The following is a 20,621-nucleotide window of genomic DNA, read 5'->3' on the forward strand; positions in this document are numbered from 1 at the left end:
TAGGAGAGGCATTTCCTCCTAAGTTAGTATTGAAGTTGGGAGCCCGCCCATATAACAGAGGCATACATTTCTGTCCTTTCATTCTGTTCTAGGTCGCCCATCAGTATAATGCGGGAATACATTTCAGTTCTAGGTCGCCCACCAGTATAATGCGGGAATACATTTTAGTTCTGGGTCGCCCACCAGTATAATGCGGGAATACATTTCAGTTCTGGGTCGCCCACCAGTATAATGCGGGAATACATTTCAGTTCTAGGTCGCCCACCAGTATAATGCGGGAATACATTTCAGTTCTAGGTTGCCCACCAGTATAATGCGGGAATACATTTCAGTTCTAGGTCGCCCACCAGTATAATGCGGGAATACTTTTCTGTTCTAAGTCGCCCACCAGTATAATGCGGGAATACTTTTCTGTTCTAGGTCGCCCACCAGTATAATGCGGGAATACTTTTCTGTTCTAGGTCGCCCACCAGTATAATGCGGGAATACTTTCTGTTCTAGGTCGCCCACCAGTATAATGCGGGAATACTTTCTGTTCTAGGTCACCCACCAGTAAAATGCGGGAATACTTTATGTTCTAGGTCGCCCACCAGTAAAATGCGGGAATACTTTATGCTCTAGGTCGCCCACCAGTAAAATGCGGGAATACTTTATGCTCTAGGTCGCCCACCAGTAAAATGCGGGAATACATTATGTTCTAGGTCGCCCACCAGTAAAATGCGGGAATACATTTCAGTTCTAGGTCACCCACCAGTAAAATGCGGGAATACATTCTGTTCTAGGTCGCCCACCAGTAAAATGCGGGAATACTTTCTGTTCTAGGTCGCCCACCAGTAAAATGCGGGAATACATTCTGTTCTAGGTCACCCACCAGTAAAATGCGGGAATACTTTCTGTTCTAGGTCGCCCACCAGTAAAATGCGGGAATACATTCTGTTCTAGGTCGCCCACCAGTAAAATGCGGGAATACATTCTGTTCTAGGTCGCCCACCAGTAAAATGCGGGAATACTTTCTGTTCTAGGTCGCCCACCAGTAAAATGCGGGAATACATTCTTTTCTAGGTCGCCCACCAGTAAAATGCGGGAATACTTTATGTTCTAGGTCGCCCACCAGTAAAATGCGGGAATACATTCTGTTCTAGGTCGCCCACCAGTAAAATGCGGGAATACTTTCTGTTCTAGGTCGCCCACCAGTAAAATGCGGGAATACTTTCTGTTCTAGGTCGCCCACCAGTAAAATGCGGGAATATTTATGTTCTAGGTCGCCCACTAGTAAAATACGGGAATACATTATGTTCTAGGTCGCCCACCAGTAAAATGCAGGAATACTTTATGTTCTAGGTCGCCCACCAGTAAAATGCGGGAATACATTTCAGTTCTAGGTCACCCACCAGTAAAATTCGGGAATACTTTATGTTCTAGGTCGCCCACCAGTAAAATGCGGGAATACTTTATGTTCTAGGTCGCCCACCAGTAAAATGCGGGAATACATTATGTTGTAGGTCGCCCACCAGTAAAATGCAGGAATACTTTATGTTCTAGGTCGCCCACCAGTAAAAAGCGGGAATACATTTCAGTTCTAGGTCACCCACCAGTAAAATGCGGGAATACATTCTGTTCTAGGTCGCCCACCAGTAAAATACGGGAATACATTCTGTTCTAGGTCGCCCACCAGTAAAATGCGGGAATACTTTCTGTTCTATGTCGCCCACCAGTAAAATGCGGGAATACTTTCTGTTCTAGGTCGCCCACCAGTAAAATGCGGGAATACTTTCTGTTCTAGGTCGCCCACCAGTAAAATGCGGGAATACTTTCTGTTCTAGGTCGCCCACCAGTAAAATGCGGGAATACTTTCTGTTCTAGGTCGCCCACCAGTAAAATGCGGGAATACTTTCTGTTCTAGGTCGCCCACCAGTAAAATGCGGGAATACTTTCTGTTCTAGGTCGCCCACCAGTAAAATGCGGGAATACTTTCTGTTCTAGGTCGCCCACCAGTAAAATGCGGGAATACTTTCTGTTCTAGGTCGCCCACCAGTAAAATGCGGGAATACTTTCTGTTCTAGGTCGCCCACCAGTAAAATGCGGGAATACTTTCTGTTCTAGGTCGCCCACCAGTAAAATGCGGGAATACTTTCTGTTCTAGGTCGCCCACCAGTAAAATGCGGGAATACTTTCTGTTCTAGGTCGCCCACCAGTAAAATGCGGGAATACTTTCTGTTCTAGGTCGCCCACCAGTAAAATGCGGGAATACTTTCTGTTCTAGGTCGCCCACCAGTAAAATGCGGGAATACTTTCTGTTCTAGGTCGCCCACCAGTAAAATGCGGGAATACTTTCTGTTCTAGGTCGCCCACCAGTAAAATGCGGGAATACTTTCTGTTCTAGGTCGCCCACCAGTATAATGCGGGAATACATTTCATCCAGGCGCCCACATGTATAACGAGAGGCATACATTTCAGTCTTTTCATTACAAGTGTTGAAGTCAGACTCCCACCTGTATAACAAGAGGAATACTTTTTAGTCTTATACTGCAGATTTTGAAATCAGTAACCCCACCGGAAGGTAGAAGGTTACAACAGGAATCCCCAGCAGGAAGCAATAAAAATCCCCAGCACCGGGAAGCAGAAGGCTACAATAAAAATCCCCAGCATTCAACCAAGTTATAAATAGCAGAAGCCCGCCTCAAGAATGCGAGTCAACAGTTAGAGTTGATCAACAAAAGCTAGTCAAAAAAACAAAAACAAAAAAAAGAAAAGAAAAGAAAAGAAAAGAGAAAAATGAATCCAAAGTACGGAAGTGGAGAACATATGTGGTCTGCTCAAGAACTAGCACCTACAACTAGCAAGTATCAAGGTTCAAATCTAAAGTCTGTATGAAGCACCATTCAAGACTCAAGACCAAATTTCAGAAGACTTAAAGATAGGAATCCTTGTAACTAGTAGCTGATAGGCTTAGTTAGTCTTTTTCAGTTTTTATTTGTTTTGATGTAATGACAAGACCGCGGAACGGAACCTCAACGGAACGGCACCTCGATCGGCTCTTCACCTCGGTACACTTTACCATCTCTCTCATTTCCGAACTACACATGGCCTGATTCCTGTATAACCAAGGATATGTAGGCAGCTCAGATATCAGGGCTCGGTCACATTCCCTTCCTTTCCTTAGTGTAGTCCGTCCAAACAATGGTCGGGTCAAAAACATGTCTAGTCGTTCTTTGTCGGAAAGCTCTTCGTGTTTCCAGTCAAAGAGGGGCAACTGTAGACACGTGATTTTTGAGCCTCCCCGAGAATTTCCACATTTTTAGCGTAAACATGTAATTTAGGCCTAATATAGTCATTTTAACTATTTTTACTTTATTTCGTCGCAAAAAAAAAATTACAAAAATATATATATAAATTTTAGTTTATGTATTTCTCATAAACTTGAAAAAATACAAAAATTGTACTTTATTTTTGTACTTTATATAATTTCGAAAATTACCAAAAATATAGTTCTATTAATGTTTTATAGTCATTTTAATTTTGAAAAATACAAAAATATTACTTTATATTTTATCTTTATATAAAAATAAAAATTAAAAAAAATAGTTTTATTAATATTTTGTAGCTATTTTAATCTTGAAAAATATTAAAAAAGATATAGTTTTGTTTTAAATATTAGTCTTATTTTTGATAGTTATTTTGCTTACATAATCAGTTGAGCAACGTCGTGTTCTTAATTCTCGGGTCCGGGCAAAAGAATAATATTCGGGTTCAAACTACCCGGTTTTAGGCCTAATTTTCGGACCTAGCCCGTAATAATCCAAGTCCACCACACATGGGGGACACGCGTGGGGAACACTGACGGAACACGACACACGGGGAACCTCACCACGCGTGGGGGACACAAGTCTTGAACCCCACCACGCGTGGGGCTCATTTTTCTTAGCATTGGGTATCAAATACACGGGCAAACACAGAAGGAAGGGGGACAGACTTTGAAAAAAACCAACTGGGCACTATTCATCTTCTTCCAAAAAGAAGAAGAAGAACGAAAACCCTAGGAACCCTCACCCTCCTTCCACCTCCAGCAAACCACCAGCAACAACCTTACCCAGAAACCAGTCGCGCCCCAGCTCCCCGCCACCACCAAACACCAGACCTGTTCTGACGACCACCTGCTCCGTCGACCTACTGTCCGCTACCAGCCCCAGCCCGCGAGCTCCAGCTCCACCCAAAACAGAACCATCGCTGCTGCATCGTCCAGTCCTCGACCCTACTGTCCAAACCACCTGCTTCCGCCTCCTGCTTCACCCGTTCCAGCCTTATCGACCACCAAACCTCCAGCTCAAACCTCACGCCATAACCCTCGCCAGCACCTTCCCACTGAACTTCACCATTGCAGCCTCATCACCTTGCCCAAGCGACCCTTCAGTCCCCGTCAAGCAGCAGCTATTGCTGCGGCATCGTCCAGCGCACAGTAAACTCCGTTCAGCCCCGTCGACCCTACTGTCGCTTCGTTGATCGGGAAGCAGCTGTAGTCGCGTTGGCTGCGTTGCCGAGCAGCCGCTGTTGCAGCTGTTCGTTTCATCACCTCCATACCTGCTTCTTCCTCACATCCAAATGACCCCTTATGCTTTAACTTCTCGTATCAATCCGTTGCGTCGAAAAGAATAAAACTAGCATTCCGCCAACACCTCGGGTCGTTGATAGTCTTGGTCCGAGCTTTCTGTTTCAGTCCGTTGAGGTCGTCTTTGGTTCGTCGAGGTCCGGTACGTCAAGGTTGTTGTCCGAGGTTTCGTCGCAGGTCCAACGCGCCAGACGTTAATCTCAAGTAGGTCATCTCTGCCCGTGTCCTTCATATTTGCTATTAGTAATATGTATATGTATTTTGTTGAAATACAGTCTTAGTTCATGTGGATAGTATGCAAGTAAGCGAGACATATACATATGATGTTGTGTGAATCGATATTTCTTGTTAATTAACTCCGTATGCATTGAAATTTGGCCGTGAAAGTCTTTTCCTTTGTTTCATTATTTTAAGTAGTTATTCGGCATTTTGTTTCTTCATGCTCAGATTATTGTTATCCAAATATTTGTTGCAATGGGTGTTTATACACATTCCGAAAGGTGTTAATTATTTTAGTTTGTCTTAATAGTTGTTTATACATGTAGTAGTAATGTTAAAATTATAGTAGCAATTTTAATTCCGCGGAAAAATACTCGTTCCATTAAATAAGTTCAATTTACAACCCATGACCTCGCAAAGTAGCAAAAATGTAGTTATTTTAGCCTTATCCTTTTTCTTTTGAAAAATAAATAAATAAAAAACGAGGCGAGCTTCGCCACATAAAAAATGTACAGATTGCGGAGCCCTCACAAAATATATGTATTAAATACTTAGATTCCGGGACGGGCCGTTTAGCAAATTTCACGGCCATACCCAAAATAATAATGCGCTAGTCGCTTTAGGCGCGCCTTTAATAATTTATTCTCCCTAACTCGGGTGCACATTTATGTGACCCAAATCCAAATCTCAACGGAGTCGAAATGTGTCTCTAATCACGGGTACATTGATTGTGACGTGGTTTGAGATGCATTTCCATGACGTTGCAAATTCTTTTTTTAAAATAATGAATGAGACGAGCCTCGACGAACAAAAATACACAAGTCGCGGGGCCCTCTAAATGTATATATATTAAAACACTTAGAATTCGGGACAGGCCGTTTAGCGAATTTTACGGCCTTCCCCAAAATAACAATACGCTAGTTGCGTTAGGCACGCCTTTAATAATTTATTCTTCCTAAACTCGGGTGCACATTTATGTGACCCAAATCCCAATCTCAACAGAGTTGAAATATATCGATAACCACGGGTACATTGATGTAACGTGGTTCGAGATATGTTTTCACGACGTTGCAATTCTCGTAAAAATAATAATAATGACAAAAGCGGTTAAAAGATAAAATTTGCACATGGTTCATAATTGTATTTAAAATCAGATAAATAAGCCGAATATAACAGTTGAGCGACCGTGCTAGAACCACGGAACTCGGGAATGCCTAACACCTTCTCCCGGGTTAACAGAATTCCTTATCCGGATTTCTGGTACGCAGACTGTAATATGGAGTCATTCTTTTCCTCGATTCGGGATTAAAATTGGTGACTTGGGACACCCTAAATCTCCCAAGTGGCGACTCTGAAATAAATAAACCAATCCCGTTTCGATTGTCCTTTAATTGGAAAAAACTCCCTTGCACACCTTATTTGGACTTGTTCGTGATAGTCTTCATTGACGATATTCTTATATACTCCCGCAGTCAGGAGGAGCATGAGCAACACCTCAGAGTGGTCCTTCAGACCCTAAAGGATAGTCAGTTGTATGCTAAGTTCTCAAAGTGCGAGTTTTGGTTGAGTTCGGTCGCATTCCTGGGTCATGTCGTATCAGCAGCAGGTATTCAGGTAGACCCGAAGAAGATAGAGGCAGTCAAGAACTGGCCTCGACCAGCTTCAGCTACGGATATTCGGAGTTTCCTGGGGTTGGCAGGTTACTACCGTCGGTTCGTGGAGGGGTTTTCATCCATTGCAGCCCCTATGACCAAATTGACCCAGAAGGGAGTCCAGTTCAGGTGGTCAGACGAGTGTGAGGCGAGCTTTCAGAAGATCAAGACGGCTCTGACTACGGCACCGATATTGGTTTTGCCCACAGGTTCAGGGCCATATACGGTCTATTGTGATGCGTCTCGTATTGGGATTGGTGCAGTGTTGATGCAGGAAGGCAAAGTCATTGCCTATGCTTCGAGGCAATTGAAGATCCACGAGAAGAATTATCCAGTTCATGATCTCGAGTTGGCAGCCATTGTTCATGCCTTGAAGATCTGGAGGCATTACTTATATGGCGTGACGTGTGAGGTTTACACTAATCACAAGAGTCTTCAGTATCTGTTCAAACAGAAAGAGTTGAATTTGAGGCAGATGAGGTGGTTAGAGTTGCTAAAGGATTATGATGTTACTATCTTATACCACCCGGGGAAGGCCAATGTGTTGGTCGATGCATTGAGCAGGAAGTCCGCCAGCATGGGTAGTCTTGCTTATATTCCAGTTAGCCTGAGATCGCTTGCTTTGGATGTTCAGGCCTTGGCCAATCGTCTTGTGAGGTTGGATATTTCTGAGCCTAGCAAAGTGTTAGCTTGCACGGTTGCTCGTTCATCACTATTAGAGCGTATCCGCGAGCGGCAGTTTGAGGATCCCCATTTGTGTGTCTTGAGAGACACAGTGCATAGTGGAGGTGCCAAGAAAGTAACCTTAGATGATGATGGTGTATTGAGATTGCAGGGGCGAGTTTGTGTGCCCAATGTTGATGGGATTCGAGAGTTGATCTTAGCGGAGGCCCACAGTTCTTGGTATTCTATTCACCCGGGCACCGCAAAGATGTATCAGGATCTGAGGCAGCACTATTGGTGGCGTAAGATGAAGAAAGACATCGTTGCGCACGTGGCTCGATGTTTGAATTGTCAACAGGTTAAGTACGAGCATCAAAGACCTGGTGGTCTATCTTAGAGGATTGCACTTCCCGAGTAGAAGTGGGAGAGGATGACGATGGATTTCGTTACTGGACTTCCGATGACTCGGAAAAAGTTTGATGCAGTTTGGGTCATTGTTGATAGGCTGACCAAGTCAGCACATTTTGTTCCTGTTGCAGCCACCTATTCATCCGAAAAGTTAGCCAGGATTTATATCAGGGAGATTGTTCGCCTTCATGGGGTGCCGCTATCTATCATTTCGGATTGGGGTACACAGTTTACCTCGCATTTATGTAGAGCGGTTCAGCGAGAGTTGGGCACCCAGGTTGAGTTGAGTACAGCATTCCATCCCCAGACGGACGGTCAGTCCGAGAGGACTATTCAGGTTCTTGAGGACATGCTACGAGCCTGTGTCATTGATTTTGGAGGCTCGTGGGACCAGTTTTTGCCTTTAGCAGAGTTTGCCTACAACAACAGCTACCAGTCCAGCATTCAGATGGCTCCGTACGAGGCGTTGTATGGTAGGCGATGTCGGTCTCCAGTTGGATGGTTTGAGCCGGGAGAGGCTCGATTATTGGGTACGGATCTTGTTCAGGAAGCCTTGGACAAGGTCAGGATTATTCAGGATAGACTTCGTATAGCTCAGTCAAGACAGAAGAGTTACACAGACCGCAAGTTCAGAGATGTTGCCTTCATGGTTGGTGAGCGGGTATTGCTCTGTGTATCGCCTATGAAGGGCATGATGAGATTTGGGAAGAAGGGCAAGCTCAGCCCTAGGTTCATCGGTCCATTTGAGATTCTTGATCGTGTGGGAGAGGTGGCTTATAGACTTGCATTGCCACCTAGCTTGTCAGCTGTGCATCCCGTGTTTCATGTGTCTATGCTCCGAAAGTATCGCGGAGATCCATCGCACGTGTTAGATTTTAGCACTGTCCAATTGGACAAGGATCTGTCATATGAGGAGGAGCCGGTGGCTATTCTAGACCAGCAGGTTCGACAGTTGAGGTCGAAGAGTTTTCCTTCGGTGCGTGTTCAGTGGAGAGGTCAGCCTCCTGAGGCATCGACCTGGGAGTCCGAGTCCGATATGCGGAGCCGTTATCCTCATTTATTTCCCGACTCAGGTACTTCTTTCTTTTGTCAGTTCGAGGACGAACGATTGTTTTAGAGGTGGAGAATGTGATGACCCATCACCGTAGTTCTTCCTTGTTCCGCGCTTTCGAGGCCTTGAAAACCTCTCTTTTAGTTGCCTCGATTGGCGTGCGTAGTTCGGGCGCGTAGCCGAAAAGTTTTTATATTAGAATATGTGAATTATGTGAAACATTTGATGAATTTTGGTATTAATATGCAAAATATTGACATCGGTCAATATTTTGGGTAAACGGACCCGGACCTGTGATTCGACTGTCCCGGAGGGTCCGTAGAAAAATATGGGACTTGGGCGTGTGCCCGAAATCAAATTCTGAGGTCCCAAGCCCGAGAAATGAATTTTTGAAAGAAATTGTTTTTCTGAAATTTGATATGAAAATTTGAAATGAAAAAGGAGTTAGAAAATATAGGTATCGGGATCGTATTTTGGTTCCGACGCCCGGTACAAGTCTTAAATATGTGTTAAACACTATCTGTAAAGTTTGGCTAAAAACGGACGTCATATGACATGTTTCGGACTAAAAATGGAGAATTTGAGTTATGAAAGTTGAAGAAAAGAAAATCATGTGTTTGAGGCTTGATCCTATGTATATGATGTTATTTTGGCGATTTGATCGCACGAGTAAGTCCGTAAGATGTTTTTAAGGTTGTGTGCATGTTTGGTTTGGAGCCCCGAGGGCTCGGGTGAGTTTTGAATGGGGCCCGGGAGGTCTTGGACTTAAGAAAATGCAGGTTCAGGTGTTGCAGACACCAGCGCGGCCGCGGTCATTATTGTACGGTCCGCGTGGCTGAGTCTGAGGGCTAGGGTTTCAGGTTAGCCAGCGCGGCCGCGCACCAAAACAGTGCGGTCCGCGCTGGAAGGGTTCAGAGAAGCCCCACTTTTCTCCCACTCGGCGCGGCCGCAACACATTTTTGTGCGGTCCGCGCCAGGTCCTCAGAAAGGTATACAAGTTCGAAAAATCTCAGTCATTTTTCACTTTTCAAAAACCTAAAACCTAAGCGGCGATTTTCCAAACAACTTTTTTTCTCCAAAACGATTGGTAAGTGATTTCTAACTTAATTTCTTTATTCCTTAACATCTTTTTATATAATTTCAACTTCAAATCAAAGATTTTCATGGGGAAAATTGGGTGTTTTGGGTAGAACCTAGGTTTTCTACAAATTGAGAAGTTGGACCTCAATTTGGGGTCCGATTTAAAAATAAATCATATATTTGAATTCGTGGGGGAATGGGTAACCGGGTTTTGGTCCGAACCTCGAGTTTCGACCACGTGGGTCCGGGGGTATTTTTGACCTTTTTGGGAAAAACCTTGAAAAATCTATTTTCATGCATTGGGGATGATTCATTTAGTAATTATTAATGTGATTAAGTAACTTATGACTAGATCCGAGCGGATTGGTGGTGGAATCAAGAGGTAAAGCTATACTAGAAGCGTGAGTTGAGTTTGGAGCATTCGAGGTAAGTGTTTGTTCTAACTTTGGCTTGAGGGAATAGGATTAGGATGATATTTGCTACTTGCTAATGTGGAGTACGGTGTATAGGCATGGTGACGGTTATCTATGCACCGGAGTCTAGCATGACCGTGAGTCTTGATTGCTTTTAATTCGAATAATGTGACACAAGCTCCTTGTTTATTTGATAAGTTTCATATAATGTGAACGGTTGAGGAAGAATGATTTAAAAGGAGAATGTGTTGTGAATACTCCCTTGCCGGGATGTGTAGACTGATATATATATTCTCCCTTGTCGGGATATTTTGGGTTGTTAGCTGTACCCTTGCTGGGTTAAAGGTATTGAGTTGTTATTCTCCCCTGAAGGGGTCTACTATATGAAGTCAGATATTATGAACTATAATATGGGATCGTGTGGCACGCCGTCCACTTATATATGATATTATGGGATCGTGTGGCACGCCGTCCACTTATATATGATATTATGGGATCGTGTGGCACGCCGTCCACTTATATATGATATTATGGGATCGTGTGGCACGCCGTCCACTTATATATGATATTATGGGATCGTGTGGCACACCGTCCACTTATATATGATATTATGGGATCGTGTGGCACGCCGTCCACTTATATATGATATTATGGGATCGTGTGGCACGTCGTCCACTATATATATATATATATATATATATATATATATATATATCATGGAAACCGGAGTTTCTTCTATTTATTTCCGATATTTCATTTTTATCTGTTACTCCCCGATAGCATGTCCCCTCCCAGTTTTACTTTGTATTATCTTGTTATTGTTTTCTTGCACTTGTTGTATATATATCTGTACAGGTTAATTGTGGTAGGTACTGTCTAGCCTCGTCACTACTTCGCCGGGGTTAGGCCAGACACTTACCAGCACATGGGGTCGGTTGTGCTGATGCTACACTCTGTGCAATTTTGGTGCACAGATCAGGGAGCAGCTTACGGACCGCAGCAGTAGGACTTCTGGGAGCTATCTTTAGTCCAGGGACTCTCGAGGTAGCCTAGTTGGCGTTCGCAGGCCGAAGTCCCTTTCCATATTTTTTTTCGTTTGTTTATCTTGTATCAGACAAACATGATGTATTTTCCCTTCAGACATTGATTGTAGTATTCTATAGTAGTCCGTGAACTAGTGACACCAGACTCTAGGTAGCATTTTGGTTCAAACTTCCGCACTTTTGGTTTTCAGTTGCTTTAGATTTAAAGTCTTCCGCTTAGATTTTGTCTTGTTTATTTTATTCTTTGAAAGAAAGCAGGAAAGGTGTTTTAAATATTTGGCCTGCCTAGCTCCGATAGTAGGCGCCATCACGACACCCGATGGTGGGAAATCCGGGTCGTGACAGAGCCTTAGCAGGAAATCAGTTTTTGCATATGCATTGCCATATACAATGATTCTGAATAAGCTAATGTTTGACATAATTCATGTTCCTTCATCATTGCCTCAATACAAAGGACAACTTTAGAAAAATGCACTGCATATGTCATGAGCAGTTGTTACAAAAATGTTCCCTTAAGCACATGTTTCATATCAAGCAAATTGTATAACATCATTATTTTTCGTGGAACATTCATATCAAACAAATTGTATAGTATCATTATTTTTTATAGAACATTTATTAAGAGATGGAATGAAAGTTTTACTGGAGTCTTAAAATATTTTTAATGTTGGTTGTAAGGATGGTATTAACACTAACATATTAAACTTTACGGTGTAGATAATTCTTTTTAGTTATCCGCGCATCGCGCGGGTACTAATACTAGTTATATTAAAAGGAGAGTAGTATGCTTTCTGGTTAAGCCAAGTGGCAAGCTAAAATGAAGCCACTTGGAAATTTTAGGACAACATTAATAATTAGAAATTATATATAAAAAAATAACTAATGGAGGTAGTTTAATGAATCTTATACATTATCTAAATAGATCTAAACAAATCTAATCTATATATCTATATTTAAATTTATATGTATATTTGTATCAATATCTATATCTATATCTATATATTGATCTACTCATAGATTTTCTTCTATGTTAGCTAGAAATATGGAGGTGAAAAATTAATTAAAAACTATAATATATATAAAGACGTAAATTGAGATAACTTATGACTATTTATACTTTGGAGTAAGTTAAAATATAAAATAAAACTAAAAATTACTTAAGATATTAAAGATTTATTGAGTTTAAAAACTAAATAAATTCAAGCAGCAAAATAAGATCTTACATAAAGTATACAAATTAATTATAAGGTAAGAAAAAAATTAAATAATCAGCAAAAGATATTTTAATAACAAGAAAAATAAATTCATATTAATATTGATAAATCGTGCAAACAAATATAATATACGTAAATATTACTACAACATTTAGATACAATGTGTTCAAACAATTAAGAAAATATTTTTCTATGATTAATATTTGAAATGAGTTTAGTTAGTTTAAGTTTGAAAGCATACCATACTTTTTTTAAAAATATAGTCCAATTAAGAAATTAGAATGATAAAAATTATTTGAATTTGAGATGAGAAAGTATTTTAATTTTTATCTATATTATATTAGAATGAATGTGGTAAAAATAGATATTAAATTCAAACAGGCTAATAAAAATTCACATGACAATGTAATAATATTAGGTATTGAATAATATAACATCAATAATAAAGAATAAATAGAAAAAAAAACTAAGATTTTTTATCATAGGAAAAAGTGTAAAACTTATTTAAATTTGAGATGAGATTTTTGTATATATTATGATAAGAAAACTTATAATGTAAGTCCACATACTCAAGTCTAATAGTAAAATAAAAAATAAAAAATATTGAACAATAAATAAATTAGCGATAATGTAAGGACATTTATAAATCATAAGTTCAGAAAATAAAATAAAGTAAATATACAATACTTAAAAATATTATTAAATTTTAAATAATTTAAAATTTTCGAACAATATTTTTGAAACAAAACAAATATTTATTTTATAATTAAAAAATTATATATTTATCTTATATTATTAAAGAAAAGTAGTTGAGAATGATATTAAATAAAGTTACGAGTTAATGAAAAGCCACATAAAACGTAATAAGACTATATATTAGATTAAAAAAATAGAACAATTATGTTAACTTATTAGAAATTTAATATTAGAAATGAAAATAAAAGACTATTTGAATTTAAGATTAGAAAGTTCTTAAAACTACGATGCGAATGCTCAAATTATGAATAATACCACGAAATTGAAGTCTTATTTATGAAAAATAAAATGATATTAAAAAATAAAATTTTAAATTATCAAATAAATTTATAATATAGGTAATTTTAAAAAAATTAAATTTGTATCTTAAAACTAAAAAAGAAAAAAAAAGTATCTTAAAATTAAAAAAGAAAAAAAAATTATGTAAAGAAGTAAAATGACAGTGAAAATATTACTACAATATTTAGATATAATATGTTCAAACAATTAAGAAAATATTTTTCTGTGATTAATATCTGAATCGAGTGCAGTTAATTTGAGTTTGAATGCATAGCATAATTATTTGAGTTTGAGATGAGATTTTTTTAAAAAAATATTACGTAAAGAATTAAAATGACAGTAAAAATATTATTACAATATTTAGAAATAATGTGATCAAAATATTAAGAATTTTTTTTCTATGACTAAATAAATTTTTAAAAATACAAAATAAATTTCTAATATTGGTAATCTTAATAATGAAAATTAAAAATTAAATTTTATCTTATAGCTAAAAAAGAACAAAAATTTAACTACATCTAATACAAAATTAATTATAAGAGAACTCAATACATTTGGAACATGATAATCAAATAACTTATGTATTAATATTTTAGACTTACGATTAATATATGAATCGAGTGTAGTTAGTTTGAGTTTGAATGCATAGCATAATGTTTTGAAAATGTGGTCCAGTTTAGAAAATAAAATGATAAGAATTATTTGAGTTTGATATGAATTTTTTTTAAAAAAATATTACGTAAATAATTAAAAAGATAGTAAAAATATTATTACAATATTTTGAAATAATGTGTTCATAAAATTAAGAATTATTTTTCTATGATTAAATAAATTTTTAAAAATAGAAAATAAATTTTTAATATTGATAATCTTAATAATGAAAATTAAAATTAAAATTAAATTTTATCTTATAGCTAAAAAAGAAAGAAAATTTAACTGCATCTAATACAAAATTAATTATAAGAGAAATAAATACATTTGGAACATGATAATCAAATAACTTATGTATTAATATTTTAGACTAACTAAAAGTTACAATTTAAAACAAAATATGACATTATTTTGGTTATAGATAAAATATTAATATAAAACTAATTAATATTTATAGTAGGAAAGAGAATGTATATTAAAAAGAAAATAGAGGTAGTGTGAGGATACTTATACTTTAAATTAATTTTAATATAGATAAAATAAAATAATTAATTATATTTAAAAATATTACTCACAAATTTAAATGATTAAAATATTATGAATAAGAGGATAAAGGCATAAAAATATATCAAATTTCGTGAATAAAATATTTATTTTTATCACATACTATTAAAAGAATAATAAGCAAGATATTAATTTAATTATAAGCTAACAAAAAATTATATGATGGTATAATAATATGAAATATTAAATAATAAAATAACTATAAGAAAAGAAAAAAAATAATTTACTTAAAAATGATGTGATGAATAAGACATATTTGACTTCCTGATAAAAATAAAATGATTGTAAGAATTTTGTTAAAATAATATGATCTAATGTGCTCGAACAAGACAAATCACAATATGACATGTTTAATATTCTTTAATATCGACAACGAAACGAAATGCAAGTACTAAAATCAAGGGGTTAGGTTGCTACAAATATATGTTAAAAAGATTGGTTGTCTACTATGAGATTTGATCAATAATTTCATATCCTGCTTCATAATTAAATTCTCATGTTATATAATTTTTATCTGAGAGATATATATTTTAAGGTTATTTGTACATGATTCAAATATACATCGCAATTTGAAATGATTTGTCCGCGCATCGCACGGGTACTAATACTAGTATATCTTTAATAACTAACTTTAACAGACACGCAAATGTATACATTATTGTTAAACATGACATATAGTCAAACCTCTTTATATAACATCCATCCACTATAAAAATCAAGTTTTCCTCAAAATCAATTTTTTAAGTATATTTTATCTTTCTATAACAGCTTTTTACCCGCATTAATCAACTCAATGGAAAAAAATTGCAATAAAAAATTTGACGGCTCCCCTTACTTTTTGAAAAGATAATTTAGGGCTCAATTCTTTTATTATTGAAAAGGCTGAATCTTTAACTGGTCAAGAGGCTTTCTATTTATGACCTATTGTAAAAATTGCAATAAAATTTTTGACGGTTTCCGTTATGTTTCGAAAAGATAATTTAGGACTCAATTTTTTGTTACAGAAAAGCCTGAATCTTTAACTGGTCAAGAGGCTTTCCATTTATGACCTACAATAAAGATTGCCAAATATATATATATATATATATATATATATTGATTGACGATTTCCCTTATGTTTTGAAAAGATAATTTAGGGCTCAATTTTTTATTGTACAGTCTGAAATGCAGCACAAGTTTTCTTTTGGCCCTTGATACCTAAGAAAAGTGTACGTCCACTGTCAAGTATCCTTTTGCTTTGACTGGAATATTCGATTTTTGACTATTGCACAACACAAGATTTCGTAATTTTATAAAGAACTATTCGTACGGAACGTTGGGTTGCCAAAATTTTCTAAACTTTTGATTTTGCGTTTTGACCGAAAAGGTTAAACTTCAGCCACTGCAATTCGATGGTCTGTATCACTCAGCATTGGAGATTCGACGAAGCTTCGGGTGGTCGAGTGTTTTAGTAATAAAAAGATATACTTCTTTTTTTGTATTCAAAACAAAAGAGTACTAATTCAAGAGTCCTTTACAGTTTACATAGATACATCCTAGGGTTTTATTTAGAGAGAAAAAAAAAATCAATTTTGCCTCTAACTGTTCGAGGGACGACATATCAATTTTATTTATTGCTTTTGCTTAATATATCAATATTAATAACAGTAGCATATTTATATTATCAGGGAGTTTTCTAGTATGCTTTGTCTCTGGATTGTCATGAAATAATGTTTCATTGAAAGGGGAATATTCTTTTTGGCTGAAAAGGGAAATATTATATGTACTTATGCATCATTACAAAAGGTAGGATATTCAAAATGATAACTCATTTTGCTCTATTTTGTATTGACTCTTTCATTTTTGCCTGTTAAAAAAAGAATGGTACATTAAATATTTATAACAACTTAACTATAAAATTTCATTTTACATAAATGATAAACTTCTATAATCACACAAATATCATGGTATCTTTGAGATCACAAGTTTCAAAATGTCTTCTCTAGTTTAAGAAATATCAATTGTTTTCTTACGCAAAAGTTGACAATATTACTTCTCAAGACTTCGACACAAATAAGCCTCAATTTTAATACTACTTATATCTTTTAGAGAAAGTTTAAAATCATTTACATGAAAATTGAAAACTAACCAGATACGCTTAAGTTTAAACTTGTCCTTTTTACAATTAACTTTTGTTTTAAAATTAAAAATACTTAATAACTATATAACTACATGATAAGTAATGTGTCTTTTATTTTGATGATCTAACATACTTCATATGAAAACCATATATAGAACCTGATATATTTGGTTCTTCCACGGTCAAAGCACCAAGTCAAGGTCTGGCCCAAGTTTCAATGAAATCAGATAAGGAACAACAAAGGGAACAAATAAAGATCAGTTTCTTCGGTTACAGTACAAGTTAACTCAAATAGTTGTTAAAGCTGTTGCACTACACATGCAATAGTACAACGACACTGTTGAAGCTAACTGCGTACCAGACACCCCCTTGCATCATCTTTGATGATCTCACTTATATATTACCAATATGAGGCAAGAGAATATATACACTTGCGAAACCTAAATATCTTTTACTCTCAAGTGTGCAGCCGCCCTCATTCTCCCAAAGACACTGAAGAACAAAACAACAACATAACGAAGGACCAGATCCCAACATTGATTACATGGTGTGTACGTAGTATTGTTGTGTCTTTGTTCGTGTTATTCACTTGCAACTCCTACTTAGCTTAATTAGAAGCATCGCTCGTAGAACACTTTGTAAACCATAAACTGTGGTTGTGTTGACTAGAGTTAGTCAAGTGGTTAGCTTTGTAATAAAGTTATTACAAAGAGACTTGCAATATAGTTATTACAAGCATGTGAGAGATTACGAGTTTAATTCCTAGGTTACAATCTAAAGCTATTCAGTTAGTGAAATTGAAATCCTTTGAGTGTAGGTCATAGTTTTTAATCCTGTAAGCTGAGAGTTTTACATATAAATATCGTTGTATTATTTACTTACTATTGTGTTCTGTGGGAGCTAATAGAGAACCAAGTTTTCTATACAATTTGGTGGACTCTTAGTTTACATCAATTGGTATCAGAACATATTCTTTATACAACTAACACTTAGAAAGAATCTACATGGCTGCTCCACCAAATTTTGAAGAAGGTCAATCAACTTACAGACCACCAAGATTCAATGGACAATATTATAGCTGGTGGAAGACAAGAATGGATGATTTTATCATGGCAGAAGATTAAGAGCTTTGGGATGTTATATGTGATGGACCTTTGTCCCTATGAAGACCATTTGCGAGACAACAATCACATCTCCATAGACAAGGAAGGAATATAATGATGCTGATCGTAAAGCCATCGAGAAAAACTTCAGAGCAAAGAAGAACCTCATCTGTGGCATTGGACCTGACGAGTACAACCACTTCTCAGCCTGTCAATTTGCCAAGGAGAACTGGGAGGCTCTAAAAACTAGACATGAGGGAACCACTCAAGCCAAGCAGTCAAAAATCGGCATGCTTATTTACTAAGTATGAACTCTTCAATATGAAGGAGGATACGTCCATTCGGGACATGCATACTCGGTTTACTTCTATCGTAAATGAGTTTCACACTCTTGGAGAAATTATCCCAAGGAATAAACTGGTCAGAAAAATACTCAGTGTGTTGCCTGGTTCCTGGGAGAGCAAAGCCAATGCTATCATGGAAGCCAAAAATCTGCAGATGCTGACTATTAACGAACACATTGGAAATCTGAAAACCTATGAAATGAAAAAGAAGAAAGATTATGAAAGAAGAGAATCCAAAAAGGAGAAGAGCTTGGTTCTCAAGGCAGACAACAGTGACTCAGGTGATGATGATGCTAACGTGACCTATCTTTACCAGTTTTATTATTAATGAGATTGGGGTAAGATTGGGGTATAAATGGAGGAATTCCTAAGAAAGGTAGTTCTAGTAGAAACACAAAAGGTTATGATTGATGTTACAAGTGCGGAAAACTATGACATTTCATCAAAGATTACCCTCTACACAAGCAGAACCATTACAAACACAACGTGGACAAGACAACTAAGAGGAACCCGGTACCCGACAGGAAATTCAAGAGAAGAGATGCCGCTGATAATACTATGAAGCAAGCTCTTACTGCCTGAGGAGATTCTTCTAGTGAATCTGAGGGTGATGATGAACCAGGAGACACCTCCATGATAGTCATTGAGAGCGAAGTTGTAGAATATGATTCCATATTTGCCCTAATGGCAAAATATGATGTGGATGAAGATGATGATGACGATGAGGTAAATGTTATAGACATTCAACGAAATTTAAAGTTTTATTCTAAAAAGAAGCTGGTATCTTTAGCTCATGTTTAACTTATGCTTACCCCAATCTCATTAATAATAAAAATATTTTAGCTGAGGAAATCAAAGAGATAGAACATGAGAGAGATGATTTGTTAGTTGTAGTTGTTGATATGAAGGAAATAGTAGAGGAACTAAAGAAAGAAAATGTCCTCTTAAAAAATTAAATGAAAAATGCATGAAATACTCTAAAGCAAAGGAAGTGGCAAGTGAGGCATACCTTAAGCTTGAAAATGAACTCAAAAGGTAAAATTGAGTCTTGTTGCTGAACTTGAAAGAAATAGACAACTTCAGGAAGATTTAAATAGGGTTGAAAATGATCTAAATAAATCTCTGAAGTGGACATGGTCCTATGACATAATAACTTCCATGTATAAAATTAATGAGGAGAACAAGCAAGGAAACGAGTTCCAAAAGGAAAAGGCTCCCTATAACTCACATAACAAATATGTTATTGTGCTTGATAACTAGCTTTGCACACACTACGTTAATACTGGTCATTACAAAGATTCATGTAAAACCAAAATTCGGTTCCAACAGAAAAATAAAGTTTTTTTTGAGAAAGTATCTACTACTAAGGAACCCGATTCTCTTAAAAAGAAAAATGTGATGCATGCATGAACAAAAAGAAGTCTGATTCACCCTTTCCCTCATTACAAGGGACCCAAACTTGTTTGGGCTCCTAAGTCTAATCTCTGATTCACTTATGCATGTAGTAGTGAAAGGAAGCAATAAAAATGGTACATGGATAGTGGATGCTCTAAATACATTATTGGAAGAATGGATAATTTTCTTTCACTCAAGGCCCTGCAAGGTGGGAGTGTGTCTTTTGGAAATGACAAAAAGAGATACATTTTGGAAGTTGGAACGATTGGGAGAACACTCACTCACTCAATTGAAAATGTGTATTATGTAAATGGCTTGAAATATAACTTGCTGAGTGTCTATCAAATCTGTGACAAAGGAAACAAAGTGGAGTTCTTGTCAAAGTCTTGCACTGTCACCAAACTTATAACTGGTGAAGTGGTTCTAATTGCAAAAGGATTTAAAAATATCTATGTTGCAAACTTTGATTCTCTGAATGGTGGTGATCTTACATGTATGGCAAGTCAGGTCCTCTTCAAGCCAAAGAATGAAGCGAGAACCTCAAGGACACTAGATCTTCTTCAAATAGATCTGTGTGGACCTATGAGGATGCGCAGCAGAGGAGGAAAGAAGTACATCTTTGTTACTGTTGATGATTATTGCAGATTTTGCATGGACTTTATTTCTCAGAACTAAGGAAGAAACCTTTCAAGTCTTTGCTGCTTTTGTGAAACAGATTCAAGTAGGGATGAACCATAATATTGTGAGCATTAGATCTGATCGTGACACCGATTTTGACAATGCAAAATTTGATGAATTCTGTGCTGAAAATGGCATGTCATAATTTTTCCACTCCCAAAACACCCCAACAAAATGGTGTTATAGAAAGAAAAAATAGGACTCTTGAAGATATGACATAGATGATGTTGATTGATAGTAGCGTACCAAAGGGTTTTTGGGCAGAATTAGTGAACACTGCCTATTATCTGATTAACTGGTGCATGATAAGGCCCCTCTTAAACAAGACCCCGTATAAGTTTCTTAATGGGAGAAAACCAAAGATGACTTACCTGAGACCATTT

At 36.9% G+C, this 20,621-nt stretch overlaps 1 protein-coding gene across 1 annotated transcript; it reads left to right on the forward strand.

Annotated features, from left to right (window-relative positions):
- The first annotated feature begins 18,142 nt into the window (after positions 1-18,142).
- Positions 18,143-20,383, forward strand: LOC138888238 (uncharacterized). Its single transcript, XM_070170065.1, has 4 exons — positions 18,143-18,446; positions 18,752-18,891; positions 19,759-20,053; positions 20,205-20,383. The coding sequence occupies exons 1-4, from the start codon at positions 18,143-18,145 to the stop codon at positions 20,381-20,383; spliced, it is 918 nt and encodes a 305-aa protein (XP_070026166.1).
- The last annotated feature ends 238 nt before the right edge of the window (positions 20,384-20,621 follow it).

Source organism: Nicotiana sylvestris, chromosome 3, assembly GCF_000393655.2.
Source record: "Nicotiana sylvestris chromosome 3, ASM39365v2, whole genome shotgun sequence".
NCBI lineage: Eukaryota > Viridiplantae > Streptophyta > Magnoliopsida > Solanales > Solanaceae > Nicotiana > Nicotiana sylvestris.

Coding starts and splice junctions, on each gene's coding strand:
- LOC138888238 (XM_070170065.1), top strand. CDS start 18,143: ATGAAGGAGGATACGTCCATTCGGGACATGCATACTCGGTTTACTTCT. Junction 18,447..18,751: donor GGCAGACAACAGTGACTCAG/GTGATGATGATG, acceptor CTGCCTGAGGAG/ATTCTTCTAGTGAATCTGAG. Junction 18,892..19,758: donor AAGATGATGATGACGATGAG/GTAAATGTTATA, acceptor CTTTCACTCAAG/GCCCTGCAAGGTGGGAGTGT.